Raw genomic sequence first — 24,057 nt, 5'->3', positions numbered from 1 at the left:
TCAGTGTTCACGACTCCACCATAAGAAAGAGACTGGGCAAAAACGGCCTGCATGGCAGATATCCAAGGCCCAAACCACTTTTAAGCAAAAAGAACATTATGGCTCGTCTCAGTTTTGCTAAAAACATCTCAATGATTACCAAGACTTTTGGAAAAATACCTTGTGGACCGACGAGACAAAAGTTGAACTTTTTGGAAGGTGCGTGTCCCGTTACATCTGGCGTAGAAGTAACACAGCATTTCAGCAAAAGAACATCATACCAACAGTAAAATATGGTGGTGGTAGTGTGATGGTCTGGGGTTGTTTTGCTGCTTCAGGACCTGGAAGGCTTGCTGTGATAGATAGAACCATGAATTCTACTGTCTACCAAAAAATGAAGGAGAATGTCCGGCCATCTGTTCGTTAACTCAAGCTGAAGCGATCTTGGGTGCTGCAGCAGGACAATGGCCCAAAACACACCAGCAAATCCACCTCTGAATGGCTGAAGAGAAACAAAATAAAGACTTTGGAGTGGCCTACTCAAAGTCCTGACCTGAATCCTATTGAGATGTTGTGGCATGACCTTAAAAAGGCGGTTCATGCTAGAAAACCCTCAAATAAAGCTGAATTACAACAATTCTGCAAAGATGAGTGGGGCAAAATTCCTCCAGAGCGCTGTAAAAGACTTGTTGCAAGTTATCGCAAACGCTTGATTGCAGTTATTGCTGCTAAGGGTGGCCCAACCATTTATTAGGTTCAGGGAGCAATTTCTTTTTCACACAGGGCCATGTAGGTTTTGAGTTTTTTTTCTCACTAAATAATAAAAACCATCATTTAAAACTGCATTTTGTGTTCAATTATGTTATCTTTGACTAATAGTTAACGGTTTTTGATGAGCAGAAACATTTAAGTGTGACAAACATGCAAAAGAATAAGAAATCAGGAAGGGGGCAAATAGTTTTTCACATCACTGTAGTTTTGCATTTTGGCCAAAAAGTTCCATTTTGGTCTCATCTGACCAGAGCACCTTCTTCCACATGGTTGCTGTGCCCCCACATGGCTTGTGGCAAACTGCAAACGGGACTTCTTATGCTTTCTGTTAACAATGCCTTTCTTCTTGCCACTCTTCCATAAAGGCCAACTTTGTACAGTGCATGACTAATAGTTGTCCTATGGACAGTCTCTCCAACCTGAGCTGTAGATCTCTGCAGCTCGTCCAGAGTCACCATGGGCCTCTTGACTGCATTTCTGATCAGCGCTCTCCTTGTTCAGCCTGTGAGTTTAGGTGGATGGCCTTGTCTTGGTAGGTTTACAATTGTGCCATACTCCTTCCATTTCTGAATGATCACTTGAACAGTGCTCTGTGGGATGTTCAAGGCTTTGGAAATCTTTTTGTAGCCTAAGCCTGCTTTAAATTTCTCAATAACTTGATCCCTGACCTGTCTTGGACCTGTCTTGTGTGTTCTTTGGACTTCACAGTGTTGTTGCTCCCAATATTCTCTTAGACAACCTCTGAGGCCCTCACAGAGCAGCTGTATTTGTACTGACATTAGATTACACACAGGTGCACTCTATTTAGTCATTAGCACTCATCAGGCAATGTCTATAGGCAACTGATTGCACTCAGATCAAAGGGGGCCGAATAATTATGCGCACACCACTTTGCAGTTATTTATTTGTAAAAAATGTTTGGAATAATGTATGATTTTCGTTCCACTTCTCATGTGTACACCACTTTGTGTTGGTCTTTCATGTGGAATTTCAATAAAATTGATTCATGTTTGTGGCAGTAATATGACAAAATGTGGAAAACTTCAAGGGGGCCGAATACTTTTGCAACCCACTGTATATATACAGTTGGATGTGAAAGTTTGGGCAACCTTGTTAATCGTCATGATTTTCCTGTATAACTCGTTGGTTGTTACGATAAAAAATGTCAGTTAAATATATCATATAGAAGACACACACAGTGATATTTGAGAAGTGAATTGAAGTTTATTGCATTTACAGAAAGTGCACAATAATTGTTTAAATAAAATTAGTTAGGTGTATAAATTTGGCACTGTTGTCATTTTATTGATTCCAAAACCTTTAGAACTAATTATTGGAACTCAAATTGGCTTAGCAAGCTCAGTGACCCCTGACCTACATACACCAGTGAATCTAATTATAAGAAATAATATTTAAGGGGGTCAATTGTAAGTTTCCCTCCTCTTTTACATTTCTCTGAAGAGTAGCAACATAGGGGTCTCAAAACAACTCTTAAATGACCTGAAGACAAAGATTGTTCACCATCGTGCTTTAGGGGAAGGATACAGAAAGCTGTCTCAGAGATTTCAGCTGTCTGTTTCCGCAGTTAGGAACATTTTGAGGAAATGGAAGACCACAGGCTCAGTTCAAGTTAAGGATCGAAGTGGCAGACCAAAAAAAATCTCGGATAAACAGAAGCGACAAATGGCGAGAACAGTCAGTCAACCCACAGACCAGCACCAAAGACCTACATCATCTTGCTGCAGATGGAGTCACTTAGCATCGTTCAACTATTTGGCGCACTTTACACAAGGAGATGCTGTATGCAGAGGAAGCCTTTTCTCCGTCCACAGCACAAACAGAGCCGAGAGCCGCTTGAGGTATGCTAAAGCACATTTGAACAAGCCAGCTTCATTTTGGAATAAGGTGCTGTGGACTGATGAAATTAAAATTGAGTTATTTGGGCATAACAAGGAGCGTTATGCATGGAGGAAAAACACAGAATTTCAAGAAAAACACCTGCTACCTACAGTAAAGTTTGGTGGTGGTTTCATCATGCTGTGGGGCTGTGCGGCCAGTGCAGGGACTAGCAATATTCCCAAAGTTGAGGGACGCATGTATACCATTCAGTATCAGCAGATTCTGGAGACCAGGAATCCGTGACAAAGCTGAAGCTGCGCCGGGGATGGATCTTTCAACAAGACAACGACTCTAAACACTGCTTAAAATCCAATAAGGCATTCATGCAGAGGAACAAGTACAATGTTCTGGAATGGCCATCTCATTCCCCAGCCCTGAATATAATTGAAAATCTGTGGTGTGAGTTAAAGAGAGCTGTCCATGTTCGGAAGCCATCAAACCTGAAGGAATTAGAGATGTTTTGTAAAGAGGAATGGTCCAAAATACCTTCAACCAGTATCCAGACTCTCATTGGAGCCTACAGGAAGCGTTAAGAGGCTGTAATTTCTGCAAAAGGAGGATCTACTAAATATTGATATAATTTCTTTTTTGTGGTGCCCAAATGTATGCACCTGCCTAATTTTCTTTAAACAATTATTGCACACTTTCTATAAATCCAATAAACTTCATTTCACTTTTCAAATATCACTGTGTGTGTCTCCTATATGATATATTTAACTGACATTTTTATCGTAACAACCAATGATTTATACAGGAAAATCATGACGATTAACCATGTTGCCCCAAACTTTTGCATCCCACTGTATATATACACTCACCTAAAAGATTATTAGGAACACCATACATATACCCCCTTTCACCTTCAGAACTGACTTAATTCTACATGGCATTGATTCAACAAGGTGCTGAAAGCATTATTTAGAAATGTTGGCCTATATTAATAGCATCTTGCAGTTGATGGAGATTTGTGGGATGCACATCCAGGGCATGAAGCTCCCGTTCCATCACATCCCAAAGATGCTCTGTTGGGTTGAGATGTGGCGACTGTGGGGGCCATTTTAGTACAGTGAACTCATTGTCATGTTCAAGAAACCAATTTGAAATTATTCGAGCTTTGTGACATGGTGCATTATCCTGCTGGAAGTAGCCATCAGAGGATGGGTACATGGTGGTCGTGAAGCGATGGACATGGTCAGAAACAACGCTCAGGTAGCCCATGGCATTTAAACAATGCCCAATTGACACTAAGAGGCCTAAAGTGTGCCAAGAAAACATCCCCCACACCATTACACCACCAGCCTGCACAGTGGTAACAATGCATGATGGATTCATGCTTTCATTCTGCGTACACTAAATTCTGACTCTATCGAGACCCATCAGACCAGGCAACATTTTTCCAGTCTTCAACTGTCCAATTTTGGTGAGGTCGTGCAAATTGTAGCCTCTTTTTCCTATATGTAGTGGAGATGAGTGGTACCCGGTAGTGTCTTCTGCTGTTGTAGTCCACCCGCCTCAAGGTTGTGCATGTTGTGGCTTCACAAATGCTTTGCTGCATACCTCAGTTGTAACGAGTGGTTATTTCAGTCAACATTGCTCTTCTATTAGCTTGAATCCGTCGGCCCATTCTCCTCTGACCTCTAGCATCAACAAGGCCCACAGGACTGCCTCATACTGGATGTTTTTCCCTTTTCACACCATTCTTTGTAAACCCTAGAAATGCGTGAAAATCCCAGTAACTGAGCAGATTGTGAAATACTCAGACCGGCCCTTCTGGCACCAACAACCATGCCACGCTCAAAATTGCTTAAATCACCTTTCTTTCCCATTCTGACATTCAGTTTGGAGTTCAGGAGATTGTCTTGACCAGGACCACACCCCTAAATGCATTGAAGCAACTGCCATGTGATTGGTTGATTAGATAATTGCTTTAATGAGAAATTGGACAGGTGTTTTTAATAATCCTTTAGGTGAGTGTATGTGTGTGTATGTGTGTGTATATATATATATATATATATATATATATATATATATATATATATATATATATATATATATATATATATACATATATAGTAAAGTATTAGGTAGGTAGCGGGGTGCTGGGCTCCCTGGGATGAGTCCCACAACACATATCACACAGGCACAGCAGACTCCAATAGTATTTAAACAGCAACGTGGAGTTTTATTTACAGCTATGCACACTATTTACAGTTGAGTAAAATGGCAAAACAAAACAAAACATCAAACAAAATCCTGCCACTTAGGCTGCTAATCTACACACAGGTATTTCCCTGTCTAACAGCCACAGAAAGTCTAGTACTCTCTACAGCAATTTTTAACTCACAACTGAAACAGTCTTTTAGTTACCTTTTCAAGCAGCTCTCCTGACCCAGCTTAGGTCAGTCCCAGGCAGAGAGCAATATCAGACTGACAGCCTGCATCTAATCAAGGTTTTTCCTGCAGGAAACCCAGCCCATCTCATTACTGCATGCGTGCTGCAAAACCTGAGCTGCATCAATGGAACAGGGATGCAAAAAACCTGAACCTGGGTGAGACATAAATCCCGTCCTGGACTTTCCCAACCAAATCCTCCCGATATCTGCCACAATGTGTGTGTATATATATATATATATATATATATATATATATATATATATGCAATAAAAAAGTATGTGAACCCTTTGGAATTATGTGGATTTCTGCACAAATTGGTCATAAAATGTGATCTGATCTTCATCTAAGTCACAACAATAGACAATCACAGTATGCTTAAACTAATACCACACAAATAATTAAATGTTTCCACGTAAACATTCACAGCGCAGGTGGAAAAGGTATGTGAACCCTTGGATTTAATAACTGATTGAACCTTTGGCAGCAATAACTTTAACCAAACATTTCTTGTAGTTGCAGATCAGACCTGCACAGTTGTCAGGAGTAAATTTTGGGCTGGGTTTCCTGCAGGAAAAACCTTTACAGAACTGTTTAGTTCAGCAATATTCTTGGGATGTCTGGTGTAAATCGCTTTCCTGAGGTCATGCCACAGCATCTAAATCGGGTTGAGGTCAGATCTCTGACTGGGCAACTTCAGAAGGTGTATTTTCTTCTGTTTAAGCCAATGCCATTCTGTTGTTGATTTACTTGTATGCTTTGGGTCATTGTCCTGTTGCACCACCCATCCTCTGCTGAGCTTCAGCTGGTGGACAGATGGCCTTAAGTTCTCCTGCAAAATGTATTGACAAACTTGGTAATTCATTTTTCCTTCCATGATAACAATCTGTCCAGGCCCTGATGCAGCAAAGCAGCCCCAAACCATGATGCCCCCACCACCATACTTCACAGTTGGGATGAGGTTTTGATGTTGGTGTGCTGTTCCTCATTTTCTCCACACATAGTGTTCTGTGTTTCTTCCAAACAACTCAACTAAACATCTGTCCACAGAATATTTTGCCAGTACTGATGTGTTCCATCCAGGTGCTCTTTTGCAAACTTTAAACGTACAGCAATGTTTTTTGGACAGCAGTGGCTTCCTCTGTGGTATCCTCCCATGAACTTAATTTTTATTTAGCGTTTTTTCCGTATCATAGATTTGCTAGCATATGCCAGAGACTTTTGTAAGTCTTTACCTGACACTCTAGGATTCTTCTTAACCTTGTTGAGCATTCTGCGCTGTGCTCTTGCAGTCATCTTTACAGGACGGACACTCCCAGTGCTGAACTTTCTCCATTTATAGACAATTTGTCTTACTGCAGACTGACGAACACCAAGGTTTTTGGAGATACTTTTATAACCCTTTCCAGCATTATGCAAGTCAACAATTCTTAATCATATGTCTTCTGAGAGCTCTTTTGAGCAAGGCATCATTCACATCAGGTAAATGATCAGGTTCTTGGTAAAAGCAAACCCAAAACTCGTGTGTGTTTTTTTATAGGGCAGAGCAGCTGTATCCAACACCTACAATATCTCATTGAGTGCACTGACACATCACTCCAATTAGCTCTTGGAGATGTCATTAGTCTAGGGGGTTCACATACTTTTTCCACCTGCACTGTGAATGTTTACATAGAGTGTTCAATAAAAACATATAAACAATTATTTGTGTGGTATTAATTTGAGCACACTGTGATTGTCTACTGTTGTGACTTAGATGAAGATCAGATCATATTTTTAAGTTCAATAATTTTTATTAAATGTATAGAAAAGTATAGGAAAGGTAATACAACATGCAGGGAATGAATGTAGACCACATAGAAATACAAAGATAACACAGTTCCACCAGCAACACAGAAGACACAGGTCATTATAATATAATATTATCTCAAACATTATGGATATACATAAACGGTTTTAACATCCAAGAAGGCATTACTATAATGGGACCAATACCCAAAGGGCATCACAGAGGTCCCTGAAGCTGAGACCGTTTAGTTGAGTATAACTATGGAACAACCTGATCACAGGGTCTGTTTGCACCTGGTCTTAGATCTATCAAACCCAAGTTCCCATAAAGTTGTAAATAGGGAAGTATATAGAGAAGAGAGGAGGAATAAGAAGAGAAGAACAGAGAGAAAGAAAAGAAGAGAAAAGAGAGATGAGAAATGAAAAAGAGGCATAGAGAGGGCCACCTCCCTACCTGTATGTAAGCCTAGCAGTTCTTCCTGCCTACGCAGGCTCTGAACCAGACAAGATAGCCTCGCCCTCCTCGGATTCAGTAAATATATTCCATAAAAGCCATGAATTTTGATGGTTGAGAAGTCTACTGTGAGACTCTTGAACTATTTCCTCCATAACACGGATATCTTCCATCTCCACCATCCAGTTGCCCAAAGTAGGAGCCACAGAGCTTCCAGAACCTCAGTGAGTCTTGCTGCTACCAATATACAGTATGTCTCAGGAGTGATTTCTCAAATTTCCTAATGGGAGTAGGAATCATGAGTAGGACAACTTCAAGAGTGAGCTCAATCTTGATGTTTAAGCACTTAATAATTAGCTGAATGGATTTCCAAAATCTATTTAAGAGAGCACACGTTACCCACACATGTGACATAGTCCCCTCAGACTGTTGACACCTCCAACACATGCTTGGGCAATCAGGATAGATTAGATTAAGCTGTACAGGGCTTCTATACCACATGGAGATTATTTTATAAGAATTTTCCTTTCCTCTACCACAAAGTGAGGAGACAGAGGTCAAGATAAAAGATTAATCCCACTGCTCTTTAGAGAATTCTTTGCCAAGCTCATCGTGCCATTTATCAATACAACTAAGTAATTTATCGTAGATAGTTGCCAGCAGGAGGTAGAAATGGCCCCAACCTCCGATTTTAGGTTCGCGAACCTCCACAAACGTTCACGAACTTGCGAACTTTCGCGAACCGCAATAGACTTCAATGGGGAGGCGAACTTTGAAAACTTTCAAGGGGTCTAACATCTGAGTTTTTCCATGGATGAGTGGGATAGACGCCAAAAGTCCTAGGGAAAAATCTGGATTTGATGCAAAGCAGCGGTTTAAGGGCAGAAATCACATTGAATGCTAAATTGCAGGACTAAAGTGCTTTAAAACACCTTGCATGTGTATACATCAATCAGGGAGTGTAATTAGAGTACTGCTTCACACTGACACACCAAACTCACTGTGTAACGCACCGCAAACAGCTGTTTGTGTTGTGACAGCCGTGCTGGACTGGTGCGCACCATGATGAGAGTGCAGGTGATGGCGGCTTTCCATCCCATATGGTCGTCGCGCTGAGGTAGCTGAATGACAGAACAGTGACTGTCCAGCTGACCAAATTTGGTCTGTCCACAATGAAGCAACAACCTTATTATCATGGGTGTGCCCCCCCACCCCAAGACACTCATATAGCCGGCGGTCATTGCTTCATTGTGATACCCAAGCCCCTTCACCGCGGCAAGGTAACAATCACGAAGGGGAATTGACACATGTATATGCCTTTTGTTTTGTTGTTGCAGCTGCAGTGCAGCCAGAAAAATTAGGTAGGCATGTACACGCACCAGAAAAATTATTATAGCGGCCGCTGCTAGCAGCGGCCTTAAACATTCAGGAATCCACCTGGAGTCCTGGACCCTGTTGGTGGTGGCGGAGAAGGCAGTCAACCGGCCTGTGGGCAAAGATGCTGTGTGGGGAGCGACTTAGTCTTGGGGCAGGCAGTCACACGGCGTGCAGGCAGAGATGCTGTGTGTGGGGACTGACTTAGTCTTCGGGCAGGCCTGAGCATGCTTTGCAGACCAGGCATCCGTAGTCAGATGGACCCTTGACCCAACGCTGTGTGCCAGAGTTGTCACCACTTGCCTTTAAACCTCACGGTACTGTTTAGGTATCGCCTTTTATGAGAAAAAATTGCGGCCTGGTATCTTCCACCTCGGTGTGTGGCTTTGCTTTTGTGTGCTGCTTTTCCTCAGGTGGTCATCCCATTGCAGTTTCTGCTTTGTAATATGTGCCTTCGTAAGGTAGTTGGTCCCTACCCGGTCTTTCCACGGCTCAATTTTCGGTGGCAGAGAGTACAGATGGCATTGCTCTCATCTGAGGCAGACACACAAAAAAATTTCCACACCGCTGAGCCCTGGGGTGATGGCACTTTGGTGGTGGCGGCCGAATGAGTGTTAAGTGGGGTGCCAGAATCAGAGCAGGAGGAGGAAGATATGTCACGCTTCTGTGCGGAAGCTGAGACAGATGACGTGTTCTGTGTTAAATAGTCAACTACGTCCTGACAATATTGGGGGTTGATGGCACGTGCCTTCTTCTGAACACTGTACTTTGGTCGAGGGCCGCACAAAATTACATCAGCGTGACCTCGAACAGACCTGCCAGGTGGCCTGCCCCTGGCTCTGCCTTTTGTTTTGTCCATATTGGAGGGGCTGAAGTGAAAGGTATGCACTGACTTGACTAATACAATGTGCAGTCACACAGGTGCAGTTAACAGGTATGCACGGAGTGGTATATCACACTGCGTGCACTCACGTAGGTGGGTGGGTGCACTGAACACAACAGGTTGGTATATGCAGTGATGGGTATTACAAATGTGCACCTGTCACACATACAGTGGTGTGAAAAACTATTTGCCCCCTTCCTGATTTCTTATTCTTTTGCATGTTTGTCACACTTAAATGTTTTGGCTCATCAAAAACCGTAAACTATTAGTCAAAAATAACATAATTGAACACAAAATGCAGTTTTAAATGATGGTTTTTATTATTTAGTGAGGAAAAAAAACTCAAAATCTACATGGCCCTGTGTGAAAAAGTGATTGCCCCCCTTGTTAAAAAAATAACTTAACTGTGGTTTATCACACCTGAGTTCAATTTCTGTAGTCACCCCCAGGCCTGATTACTGCCACACCTGTTTCAATCAAGAAATCACTTAAATAGGAGCTATCTGACACAGAGAATTAGACCAAAAGCACCTCAAAAGCTAGACATCATGCCAGGAGCCAAAGAAATTCAGGAACAAATGAGAACAAAAGTACTGTAACTGAGATCTATCAGTCTGGTAAAGGTTATAAAGCCATTTCTAAAGCTTTGGGACTCCAGCGAACCACAGTGAGAGCCATTATCCACAAATAGCAAAAACATGGAACAGTGATGAACCTTCCCAGGAGTGGCCGGCCGACCAAAATTACCCCAAGAGTGCAGAGAAAACTCATCCGAGAGGCCACAAAAGACCCCAGGACAACATCTAAAGAACTGCAGGCCTCACTTGCCTCAATTAAGGTCAGTGTTCACGGCTCCACCATAAGAAAGAGACTGGACAAAAAAGGCCTGCATGGCAGATATCCAAGGCGCAAACCACTTTTAAGCAAAAAGAACATTAAGGCTCGTCTCAATTTTGCTAAAAAACATCTCCATGATTGCCAAGACTTTTGGGAAAATACCTTGTGGACCGACTAGACAAAAGTTGAACTTTTTGGAAGGTGCGTGTCCCGTTACATCTGGCGTAAAAGTAACACAGCATTTCAGCAAAAGAACATCATACCAACAGTAAAATATGGTGGTGGTAGTGTGATGGTCTGGGGTTGTTTTTCTGCTTCAGGACCTGGAAGGCTTGCTGTGATAGATGGAACCATGAATTCTACTGTCTACCAAAAAATCCTGAAGGAGAATGTCCAGCTATCTGTTCGTCCACTCAAGCTGAAGCGATCTTGGGTGCTGCAGCAGGACAATGACCCAAAACACACCAGCAAATCCACCTCTGAATGGCTGAAGAAAAACAAAATGAAGACTTTGGAGTGGCCTAGTCAAAGTCCTGACCTGAATCCTATTGAGATGTTGGGGCATGACCTTAAAAAGGTGGTTCATGCTAGAAAACCCTCAAATAAAGCTGAATTACAACAATTCTGCAAAGATGAGTGGGCCAAAATTCCTCCAGAGCACTGTAATAGACTCGTTGCAAGTTATCGCAAACGCTTGATTGCAGTTATTGCTGCTAAGGGTGGCCCAACCAGTTATTAGGTTCAGGAAGCAATTTCTTTTTCACACAGCTCTATGTAGGTTTTGATTTTTTTTTCTCACTAAATAATAAAAAACATCATTTAAAACTGCATTTTGTGTTCAATTATGTTATCTTTGACTAATAGTTAACGGTTTTTGATGAGCCGAAACATTTAAGTGTGACAAACATGCAAAAGAATAAGAAATCAGGAAGGGGGCAAATAGTTTTTCACACCACTGTATGTACCGTGAACAGGTACAGTGACTGGTGGTATTAAATATCATACTGTTACGCCCACGTAGGTGGGTGGGTACACTGAACACAACAGGTAGGTATATGCAGTGATGGGTATTACAAATGTGCACCTGTCACACACACACACACACACACACAGGTACCGCCGTGAACAGGTGCAATGACTGGTGGTATTAACAATGCGTGCGCTCACATAGGTATGTAGGTAGGTGCACTGAACACCAGTGAACAGGTGCAGTGATTGGGATGGGATTACAAATCTGCTGCTGCCTGTCTCATTTTCTAAAAAACGATAAGGTCTTTTTGAGAAAAAAATGTTTTCCTCTTTTTCTGCTGCCCTCCTTAACATACCCTGCAAATTTGGGGTTTCTAGCACGTTCGGGGGCTTTGCTATTAACCGCTTAGTCCGTGGCCATTGAAAAATATTTACCACACTTAGAACAAGAACTTTAAAATCGATTTTCTCAAAAAGGTCTTTTTTCTTGTTCCCACTGCCTTCCTTCTCATACATACAAATTTGGTGTTTCTAGCATGTAAGGGGGCTTTGCTAGTAACGGCTAAAGTCGGCGGCCATTGACTTCAATGTAAAATGTAAATGCAAATTTAATTTTCTTTATTAAATTGCGTTAAACGCAAATGGCAAACAGCCCAAGTTCACTGGGAACTGTCTGCTGGCGAACTGTTTTGGCCATCTCTATCGGGGAGGTGAGTACTTTACGAAACCTGCACAAGCAGTGCTGAAATGGTATTCGACCTGCAGGTCAAGTAACTTCAGTGGGGAAGTTACTATGAGATCCAGAGCCTGCCCTCTCCATAGGTATCTAACATTTTTTTTCCTGCCCTGCTACAGGTTCACTTTAAAGCAACCTGAAAAAACTTAGATACCCCGAAGTAGACAATTTGGGTAGACAATTGTGACGCTGCCCCTGGATGTCTCCCCCCCCCGGTTCATTTATACTAGAGGGGGACAATGACCAGGGTTTACCGTCACGGTAGCAGGGAAAAAAGGGCGCCGGCTGAGGGTGGGCGAAAAGGGCGCCGCCGTAGACTCTAATGCAGTTATCGTTAATATGCGAAAAAAAGCAGAAAATAGGACGCCACAATAAATATCGTTTTTGAAGTATGTTATGGTTTTAGAAGCTTGCTACATTATAGTTTTTGTCATATTATTTCATGTTTATGTACAGATTTTACATTATCAAAGATATTATTGTTTTTATGTGTAAAAGGGTGTTTCTGCAGAGGGAGTGGTTAGGGTTAGGGCACCACCATGGGAATGGTTAGGGTTGGGCAACAGCAGGGGGTGGTTAGGGTTAGGCACCACCAGGGGGAGCGGTTAGGGTTAGACACCACTGGGAGGGAGGGTGGTTAGGGTTAGGCACCGCCAGGGGAGTGGTTAGTTTTAGGCACCACAAGGGGAGGGCTCTGTGTGAGAGTAGGGCTGGGTTAAGCTGTATTTTTTTTGAACGATTTTTAACATTAATATCTTTTTGTTATTATTTCCGGTCTGTTTTTACAACGGTATTTATCGTTAACCAAGTTTGACAACGATGTTTATTGTTATCAGATTTCGTTATCCACCGGCTCCATTTCGTTATCCAGTCGGGCCCTTTTTGTTCACTGTGCCCTTTTTTCATGCATGCACCGTCACATTCATTGTTCAATGATCGCATGCCCGTACCACCGTGCACCCGATTAAGCATGTTTAATTTTGGGACAAAATTAGTTGCATTGCCAATCAGGAGTGCTTTTGGCGGTACAGTTTTTCATCCAATTCGGTAATGATTATTAAATCAGATGGTCGATCAACCACTCAATCGAGTGATGTATGGCCAACTTAAATGGGCATCAGTGATTAACATAACAAGTTTGCCTGAATGGTGGAGACTGTTCATGAGCTAAATGAGCTGTAAGGGCCTGTACACACTGCTGCGCTTGCGCAGTGCTTTTAAAATCGCATGCGTGCAGATCAGGTGTTTCTGACATTATTGTCAGATCTGACAAGATTAGCTGCATGCTTGTTTCTGGTGTTATTCAGAACAACACAACATGTAACCTGCGGGCCTCAGCTTGAAGCTTGATATTGTTGGGAGTCACAGACTGGAAAGAGGCTCCATCACACCTCCATACACAATTCAAGTCGATGAAAGACCCAATCCGGACTCAACCAATCTTCACATGTGGATTCTTCAAGAATACATATTTATTTGCAGCGGTTATACAGCATAAAAATACAGCACAACGTTTCGGGCGTGAGGCCCTTTCTCAAGTGCTCAATCACCTGGTTCACATCTCTACAATATATAACCTGCTGTGACATAGACACACCCGACTGACACATCAGTGGGCGGGCACATACTTCTATTCACAGATTAACCCTATCCATAGAGAACAGCTATAAAACACTCATAAGAAACATTTCAGACTAAAGTCTTCGTTAAGGCCATGAGGAAGTTGCGTGCCCAATCGGTCCATCCACCATGCCTCCCTTCTCAGTAATCGAGTTCTAAAATCTCTTCCTTCTTGTGTTTGCACAACTTCAAGAACCTGCCACCTAAGTTGACTGACACTATGCCTCATATCAATAAAATGTCTTGCTAGGGGATACCCTCTCTTTTTACCCTTTTCCTTTTCCTCCTTTTCCATCCTTTCTCTCAGGGACTCAGGATTGCGTATATGGCACCTATGTTCATTTAACCGTGTTTTTATATCTCTGGAAGTCTGGCCAACATAGGCCAGACCGCATGGGCACTAAATGACATACAGTATATGACCCCCCTGGTATCACACGTGGCAAAGTCCCTCAAGTGAATAGATTCACCAGTCATGGGGTGATTTACAATAGGGCCCTTGATGATAGCATTACAGTGTTGGCAACTTAAACAAGGGAATGTACCTTTTTTGGGTTCCCCCAGGAATAACTGTCTAGCTGGTCTGGATCTACCAATATCTGCCCGCACCAGGGTATCCCTAACAGATTTCGCCTTCCTATACACAAACCTTGGGGGCAACCTGCATGTATGGGCCAACTGGGCATCCGCCTCAACCAAAGGCCAGAACTTCAAGACTGTATCACGTAAAACACAGGATTCCCTGCAATACGTGGTCACAAAATTCACCTCACTATCAACTTCTTGCTCATGCTCCCTATACGTCCTCAATGTTTCTCTCGCTATCTCTCCCACCTCTATTGCATAATCCTCACATAATTTTTGATTGTAACCTCTTCTCACAAAATCCTGAGTTAGAAACTGCGCCTGCTTCCAATATAATGTATCACTTGACGTGATCCGTCTCAACCGTATATATTGACTTTTTGGAAGGCCATTCAATAAAGGCCTAGGATGGCAGCTGCTAGCCAGCAAGAAGCCATTTTTATCCGTGTCTTTACGGTATAAATCAGTATCGAATCCATTCGAGTTTTTAATTATTTCCACATCTAAAAAATGCAAGATCTGCCTATCAAATTCCATCTTAAATTTCAATGTGGTATGTTTTTCATTCAATTCATTGAAAAACAAGCGCAGCTCCTCCTCCGATCCCGTCCAACCAAAGAACAGGTCATCAATAAATCTGCAGTACCCCCAGGTGCCGACAGGAGCCTCCGCACCCAAAAATTTGACCTTTTCAAAATCAGACATAACAATATTAGCCACAGTAGGGGCATAAGGGGCCCCCATCGGCACCCCGAGGCACTGCAGATAGCATTCATCACCTAACCTGAAATAGGAATGGGAGATACAAAATTCCAGACATGACATAATGAACACGAGCATCTCATTAGAGATCCTTTCTTCATTCATAAGTCTTCCTTTAACAGGAAGTAACGCCTCCTCATGGATTATATTATTATATAAATTAACCACATCCATGCTGACCAGATAAGGTATCTCGCCAGCATCCATGCGGTTCAATACATTCAGAAATTGTGTAGTATCCCTCAGACAGCGTTCATCAGCTTTAACTATGGGCTGAAGCCATGTATCGACGAAGATGCCAAGGGGTTCCAAGAGGGAATCTACTGCCGACACTATAGGTCTTCCGGGGGGATGGTATAAATCTTTATGCACTTTCGGTAATGTATAAAACACCGGGGTTCTTGGTGTATCTTTTTTCAAAGCTATCGATAGATCCCTAGATATTAACCCTGTCTCAACTGCATCATCTAATAAAATATCTATCTCCTGCTTGAATTGTAAAGTAGGGTCTCTGGGTAATATTTTATACATATTCACATCCCCCAGCTGTCATTGAATTTCACCAATATAGTCCTTGCGATTCTGTATAACAATTGCACCCCCCTTATCCGCTTTTTTAATAATTATCGTCGGATCACCCTTTAAGTCTCTCAAAGCAGCATTCTCTGCTCTCGTCAGATTATGCCCCTTTAGTAACCTTTTCCCCTTGACAGCTTTCTCCGTCTCCTTCAACACCAATTTCTCAAATAAATCCAATGTCCCACTGGAGAATGGTGGATCAGTCTTACACCGGGTTCTAAGTCTACTGGGTATCTCTACAATATCCGCTGGACGGATCAAAGGTCCCTTTTTAGGTGTTTGCAAACTATGCCACACATGCCACTTCACATTCCTGGTGTATTTATACAGATCTGTCTTTACATTGAACATGTTGATACTGCTCGTGGGGACAAATCCTAATCCCTTATCAAGCAATGAAAGTTCAGCTGGAGACAATACCCGATCTGAGATGTTAATCACCCTCTGATCTCTATCAGTAAGCGTTGTACTGTTGGTATTAATAGGGCTTTGCTGGCTATGTCCATCAATCACAATGTCCTGCAGCCCACTCTGCTCATTAGTCTCTTCACCCCCCCCACACCAAGCATGACTTTCTGTGGCTGCTTACCTCCGGCGGCTGTTACCTCATCTCGCCGTGTTGTAAATGCTTCCGGGCGGCACATTATTACTGTTGACTGCGGGTCACTGGCCGATTCGGCTGAGGGAACAACTCCTTGCGGTCTCTGTGGTCCCCCTGCGCCTCTTCCGCGTCCGCCTCCGCCTCTGGCTCCGCCCCTTCCTCCCCTCGCACGACCACCACGTCCCCCCATCGTATCTGGGGGCCGGTCATAGGAAAAAGGGGTGCCGTAATCCGGCTCACTCACGTCAGAGTCAGATGCTCCCTCTGCTGGTGGGGGGTTCTTTCTCAGTTGTCTAGCTAATCTTCGGATCAAACCCCAGCTATACACCCGATTCTTTTCGTAGTCCGCGGTGTCTCTTTTGAATTTATCCAATTTTCCCTTCAGGATGCTGTTCCTCAACTCTTCAATGGTTACATCAAGCTGCTCCTTAAAGGTATTATAAGCAGCTATAGTGTCTTTAGCCAACAATTCAGATGTTAAGCGTTCTATCTCCTTTTGTTGTTCAATAATTTGAGGATGTAAATATTGTACGGTCAATAACATCAGGTCTTGGTGTTATTCAGACACTACTGCAGCTGAATAGATCAGAAGTGCTGCCAGGCAACTGGTATTATTTAAAAGGAAATAAAAATGGCAGCCTCCATATTCACTTCAGTTGTCCTTTAATTTTTGCATGCAGGCTTTCAGACCATTTGAAAATTTGCATACAATTGCAAATTATAATATAAAAAACTGAACCCTGACTAAGGGCCTGTACACACTGCTGCGCTTTTAAAATCGCATTCATTTTTTTAATTGCAAGGTGTTCTGAAAAATCATGAAAATTGTGAAGACCTATACACACTGGTGCGATGCGATTTTTCTGTTTTCATAAAGGCTTTGCGATTTCAAAAGCGCAGCAGTGTGTACAGGACCTTATTGTTTTTATTTAGTCTGTACTGATTGCTGCAACTCTTCTGAATTTTCACAACAATACTACAGCCTGTAAAGACCCAGGCTTCACACAAACAGTTTATTTTTTTATTAAGTGTCTACACCTCTCCTAACATTTTTAGAAAGGATTTGTTATTTGGGTTGAGTAAGTTTGAACCAGTGAGATGTATCTGGCCTGGTAATAATGTGTATATCCTTTATAGAATTGTTTTGAGAAACAATATTTTTGTATCTAACCTATCAATTTGCCATTGTTGTCTGCAAAGCCAACTAATGCCGCTAGTCTAGTTTAGGGGACTCGGCAGGAAACTTCATAGGGAACGTTTCTCCAATCACAGCACCCTCTACAGCACAAAGCCTTGTGATTGGCTGAATAGTGTGGGTGTAGTTTACTACAACCTATCTGAAACCTAGCCGTTCAAGAGGGTGGCGTCCAATCAGTCAGGTCAGTGGCATTTTCCCTATGAGGTTCCCTATTTAGGGGTCCCCTAAACTAGACAGAGGGCATTTATTTTATAGAATTGGTCATTAAAAGTGAGTGAGATTAAACACTATTTTTGTAATAGTCCCTGTTCCCTGTTTCTCCTTTACAGGGCAGACATTTCATACCCTCCATCATTGCATACCCCATTAAAGTTGCCCAGTGTTAGGGTTTTCTGCTTCCTCTCCATCTGATGTACACACGTCTTTAGTTCTGGCATCCCACATTTTATTCGTCATCACCAGTGTAATGTGTGATAGCAGTCTTGTGGCGATTGCACCAGTGATGAACAAGTAGGGAAGCTAGAATTCAGGATGGGGAGAAAATTAGTAAAGAGGACACGGAGAAACCAGGGACATCATTTTGAAAGTTTCTCAACCTGACAGCTGAGGCAGCTCACCTCGAAGAGGAGAAATGCCAGGGAATCCCTGCAAAGTACTTAAAGAGGAACTCCAGTGAAAATAATGTAATAAAAAAAGTGCTTCATTTTTTACCATAATTATGTATAAATGATTTAGTCAGTGTTTGCTCATTGTAAAAACTTTCCTCTCCCCGATTTACATTCTGACATTTATTACATGGTGACATTTTTACTGTGGGCAGGTTATGTAGCTGCTGCTAGCTGTTTTGGCTGTTGGAGACAGCTGTAAGCAGCTAATTCCTGTCTGTGAACATTGTTACATTGTAACAAACTGCCAAAAGTACCGCGGTCCCAGAGCTTCTTGTGGGAGGGGTTTCAGCACAAAAATCAGTCATACAGCGCCCCCTGATGGTCTGTTTGTGAAAAGCAATATACTTCTCATGTAAAAGAGGGTATCAGCTACTGATTGGGATAAAGTTCAATTCTTGGTTGAGTTTCTCTTTAAAGAACTCTGGGGTTCCAGGGAACGCTGATTGAGAAAGACTGGTGTAAAGCTACATAAGCATAGTAGGAAGTTCAAATAAAACTTATTAGTGCATATAAATGGTCTGCCGGAGTACCCAACATTAAAAAATTCCAGCTAAGCCAGATAAAGAGTATTCCAATTTAGAACTGGATTTCTGGAAAGGCTTCACAGGCCTTGGTTATAGGCGCATGCTGACCAAGCGGCAGCTGGACATGGGAGAGGTTGCTGTATGAGGATTAGGAGGCTGCAGATGGGGAGCAATGCATGAAAGAGAGGAGCTGATGCATAAGAGAGCTGTACATGAAAAAGAGGAGCTGTACATTACACATGGAAGAGGGGGCTGCACATGGAAATCTAGTGACTTATAAGTGCACCCTAGTAAAGTACTGTGCACCCTTATTATACTCTGGGCGCCGCAAAAGCTGCTCATAACATTGTGCTCAGGGCTGTTTCTTGGGCAGTGTGGGCAGGGTGACCACCATGGGTGCAGATCAGCAAGTAGAAGAAGGGGGGCGCAGGCAGAAGGACATAACCGCTAGGGAGCTGGTGACGTGCGGTGCAGCCAAATGGAAGAAGAAACAAGATTACCAGCGCGATCACCTTCCTTGACTCCTGGGCTGCCTGCGTCCGACGTTAAGTCATCCTCACCACCACGTGATGACACCCCATGTCCTGTAGCGGTACTGCAGGCTGTCAGTGCGTGGCGCCCATGGAAGAGTCGGCTTTCTGGGCTCTCTTTACCTGTGTTCTTTTCTGGTCCCTGCTTCCTCCTGGATGAGTGGCTGGTCACTAGTTAGTAGGCAGATCTACTTGTGACCTGTGGCTGTGTGACTGTCCCTAAAGAGTAAGGGTTCACGGATCCACGGAGTGGTTGGTTAGGGGGCGTAATTTTTACACCCTCGCCCTGGGTGCAATTTAGCCTAGAAACTGCCCTTTGCTTTATGCTGCGCCCATTTTACCTGCATCGGCTGACAGTTGGTGAATTCACCGCCTTCAGCTGCTAGTGGAGAAGCGGCCTTAGCGTAGCTATTTTTGCCAGTTTCGGAAGGTATTCTTTTGTCTCTCCTGACAACAGGCTAGATCACCGATATACTGAAAATGTAAAAGATATCCGGATATGACAAGAGGTTCAGCCATGATTTGTAAATGGAGGTGGCAGGAGAATTGTACTATTCTCACTGTGCTGATTTATTGGACATTATTCCTTCCTACTCAGTAAAAGTTACAGCCGGATTATTGGACATGGAACACGAGAGACACGAAAGCCGCGATGAGTGGTGATCCTGGACAATCTACTGCAATGCAGAAATAAATTGTCTGCTCTATTTACTGAAAAAAGGCCCTATGAGTATGCCTTAAAACAGTGGTGTGACACAAGTCCTGGACCCCCCCCAGCAAAACTTGAGGCCCCAGTGTTCACACCATTTCCCTTGCCTACCCCTGGTGATCCTCACAACATTGGGGGCATCTTGCAAGGGTCCTAAAACAAGTGTAGCCACAAAAACACCTGATCTGAAGGATGGATCCCTTTATCAGAGGGAGAGAAGTAGTATTTTGGGTCCCCTTACAGCTGTAGCCCCCCCCCCCCCCCCCCCCTGCAATCCCAGTAGCTTCTCCCCTGTAGTTACACTCCTGCCTTGACATGGGCATGCTTTCACACATTCCATAGCCACCAGTTACTGGTATATCCTGATATACTCCAGGAAAAAGCTGTTATGACTGCCGACAATACTGTTTGACAACCATGTATACATGGAGGATATGTGTGTACATATCAAGGGTGTGACTAGAAATCCTGGGAGTCTCCAGCAAAACTTTGATGCCCAACTCCCCCCCCCCCCCCATTCAATACTCATAACCCTTTCCCTTCCTCGGCCATGGCATAATAACAAGTGTGGCCATTATGGTCCCCCCACCCTTGAAGGTGTGACCAGAACAACGCCTGATCTGCAGGGTGGATCCCTGTACCGGAGGCAGGGAGGTGCATGAGTAGTTGCCCCTCTCCTCTCAATTTCAGGGGCTGTTGCATCTATAGTTACACCTCTGTTACACAGTGCTGCAGCCTTTAGTATAATATTTTAATAACTGCTGTACTTGATCATTACAGGATTTTTGGAAACTATCCTTTACCTCTGTTGAAGCATCAGCATTTATTACTTTAGCTTTCAAAAACTGTTTTCTTTTTATAATAAATAAATAACTGTTGAAAAAAGTTTTTTTTTTTTTAAATATTTTACTTACAGGCGTACATGCAACACGGGCGCTGGGGAAATGTGGGCGTCGGAAATAGCAGCAAGTAGAATATCGAAATTAGAACTGCACAATAGTTGAATATTGATAGTTTTACAGATGCTACTTATGTTTTACTAAAGCTAAACCTAACCCTATTCTCACACAGAGATTTTCTTCTACCGATGCCCAACCAACCCACTACTGACGCCTAACTCTATTCTCACACATGGCCGTCCTTCTACCCATGTCTAATGACTCCCACCCCACTTATGCCTAACCCTAACCGACCCCCACCTGATGCCTAACCAACCCACTACAGACGCCTAACTCTATTCTCACACATGGCCGTCCTTCTACCCATGTCTAATGACTCCCACCCCACTTATGCCTAACCCTAACCGACCCCCACCTGATGCCTAACCCTAACCAACCCACTACAGACGCCTAACTCTATTCTCACACATGGCCGTCCTTCTACCCATGTCTAATGACTCCCACCCCACTTATGCCTAACCCTAACCGACCCCCACCTGATGCCTAACCCTATTCTCACACAGAGAACTCTCTCTACTATAATCAGGGCCAGATATATGGAAGGGCAACAAAGGCCCTGGCCTTGGGTGGCAGCAACCCAAGGGGGTACCTGAACATAAAAGATAAGTTGCTTCATAGGAAAGGGGGTTGCACGTGGAACAGGAGGGGCACTGCTGCACATGGAAGAGGAGCCACAACATACTTGACCTAGGGGCACAAAAAGTATAAATCTGGCCTTGACTATAATCATTTTACATTGTAGGTATTTATACATGTTGTTTGTAAAACTCTAATACAATTTTTAAAAAAATTAAATTTCCATTTTTTGTTCTCTTTGCATTTCAGGCCAATGGACACAGTTTTGTAAATATGGAGCACGAGAAGGCCGTCGCGCTCTTGAAGAGTTTTCAGACCACTGTAGACCTTGTAATTCAACGTGAGCTTGCTGTCTAAATATTTTTTATAAACAGTGACTATATCCGTTAGACAGGTTCTCTTTTTTTTCTCTCTTTCTCTCTCTCTTCATCGTTTTTGCCAATTGCTGGATCAATGGCAAAATGCAGTGCCAAATGTAGATGCTATGTTATTATTGATGGACACGATCTATGTACAAAAACTTTTCCTTGGATAACAATGTATTAGTTCTAATTCTTAGCCTGAGGCTGGGCTGAGCAGTGGTGCAATTTTATAAAGAAAACAAAAATTAAGTTTCTTCCCAAAGTGGATCTCCTAATTTTGACAGCGCGAAAGCACACAAGAAGCTCTTCTGGTTACCGAAATCGCCACCAAGCACTGCCTCAACATTGTATATGCCTTTTATATAGAACATAAAAGAAAAAAAACTTAGAAGGAATTGCAAAGTCATATTTTGACTTCTATACGAAAAAATAATAATAATTACAAAACAGAATAATATTTTCTTAATGAACAGAGGAAAATTGATAAGAAAGTATTTATTAAAGATGTACGCTGAATTAATAGTCCCTTTTTATATATATATATGTATATATATATGAAATAGATACTTATGCCTTATGGAAAACACTTTAAATGTATAGAATCAATGCCGTCGACTTTATTTAAAAAAGGAAAAGCTAAACCTGATCAGACTGGACATCTCCTGAATATATGTTTAATAATTTTATAGTGGTGCAGCAACAGCAGATGGCGGTAGAGATACAGGTTGCTTCTGGGTGGAGCTCTTAAAGGACAACTATAACCTAAAAAAATAAAAAAGTTAGATAGTTACTGAAGAGGAGGGAAAACTCTGGATCCCTTAGAGATGTCAAACCGGTACTTTGAGGGCCGAGGTCCTCACACATTTTTGGCACAGCTCAAATTAATTGATGGGTCTGAATCAGGAAAGGTGTGGCCTATCAGGTAGAACACATTCCTCTTTCTCAGTCCATCCTAAACACTGGCATGAATCTGGCCCTCCAGGCCTGGAGTTCGACACCTGTGGGCTAGAGCCTTACTATCTGTGTCTCTTCATTCCTCTGCTGGGCCCCAGTTCAAATCTCCCGCCAGCTGTGTCTTCGGAACTCCGAATACTGTACTTCTAAAGACTGCAGTACTGAGCAGGTCCTCTTCAGAAGTACTCAGGTAGTACTCAGAGACCTGAGTACTTATGTGGCTTTTCAAGGAGACCCGAAGGCCTCTTCAACGGTAAAGTCAGAGGCTGGAACAGGAGGCACAGCGAAGGAATAAGGAGACAAAGAGAGAAACAGGAAGGCTCCATGGCATCCAGAGCATTCCGTCCTCTTAGGTGAGTATATAACTTTAACTTTTTAGGTTACATTTGTCCTTTAACAAGAGCTGAACAGTTTGAGTTCTGATTAGAGATGTTCAATAATAATTTTGAATTGATTGTTGTTCTTCTTCTTATTATTATTATTATTAAATGCAGTAGCTCATCATTTTGATTTGGTCAAATTACAAGCTAAATCATTTTTGTATTATATTAACATCACATTTGCATTAACTTGGAATTTATTAGCATTTCATTGACCATCAGTGGAGCTCCTATTACAAACGGTTCAGATTCAGCGTTAGGCCATTCTTACAGCGTGGCTGGTTGTGACGAATGAAAACCATCTTCAGCAATGGAGGTTTCAGAAAACAAAAACGCAACAAAAGGTCACGTTGGGCATTTGCAATGACTTTTTTTGAAAATAAATTGGAAGTGATTTAACAGATGTTTATTTGGATGGTTTTTCGAAGCATAAATGCATAAGGACTTTAGAATTTATTTTACAAGCCAGGCCTATGTTAATCATTTCAAGACCATGTACACTTTACAAAAGTCCTGGTTTTTGTGGCCAAATAGAGAGCATATACTCAGAGCCTAGGGTTGGCTGCATTTTCATCCTAAGTCCATACGAATGTACTGATGCCTACCATGTGACCGTAATCACTACCACGCCTAACATAGCACCTTAAATGCCATAAAGCTGAGTATTTCATTCTGTATTAACTCTTTATTAAGTCCTGCCTCCGCTGTATAAGTATAAATACACAGTATATAATCCCTTACCTTATGGATGATGTTCATCAAACAGAAACAGGAAATTTGGGCGCATGCAGTAAATGGACAGTTCGGGGGCTGCCATTAGCACTAAAGTTAATTAGCAGCCGGGTGCCCAAGTAGAATTTTGGAAGGGGGCTTGGTTGGTTAAGGTTAGGCATCAGGAACATGGTTTGAGTTGGGGGGGAGTTAAGATTAGTTAGGAGTCAGAGAGGGGGCTTTTAAGGTAAGGCATGG

General features: G+C 42.6%; 1 protein-coding gene across 14 annotated transcripts in view; it reads left to right on the top strand.

The window, feature by feature from the left end:
- The window catches only part of LRRC7 (leucine rich repeat containing 7), a 503,433-nt gene extending 479,908 nt beyond the window's left edge, over nucleotides 1-23,525 (top strand). For 6 of the 14 annotated variants that reach the window (XM_068239242.1, XM_068239241.1, XM_068239236.1 and 3 more), the window contains one exon: nucleotides 21,642-23,284. In XM_068239242.1, coding sequence (XP_068095343.1) covers nucleotides 21,642-21,749 — 108 coding nt within the window. In that variant the 3' untranslated portion in view covers nucleotides 21,750-23,284. The other 8 variants (XM_068239240.1, XM_068239250.1, XM_068239245.1 and 5 more) reach the window with 5 other exon arrangements.
- Nucleotides 23,526-24,057: the final 532 nt, after the last annotated feature.

The sequence above is a fragment of the Hyperolius riggenbachi genome, chromosome 6 (genome assembly GCF_040937935.1).
Source record: "Hyperolius riggenbachi isolate aHypRig1 chromosome 6, aHypRig1.pri, whole genome shotgun sequence".
Lineage (NCBI taxonomy): Eukaryota > Metazoa > Chordata > Amphibia > Anura > Hyperoliidae > Hyperolius > Hyperolius riggenbachi.
Note: the sequence above shows the minus strand (reverse complement) of the source record. Positions and strands in the feature narration are given on the sequence as shown.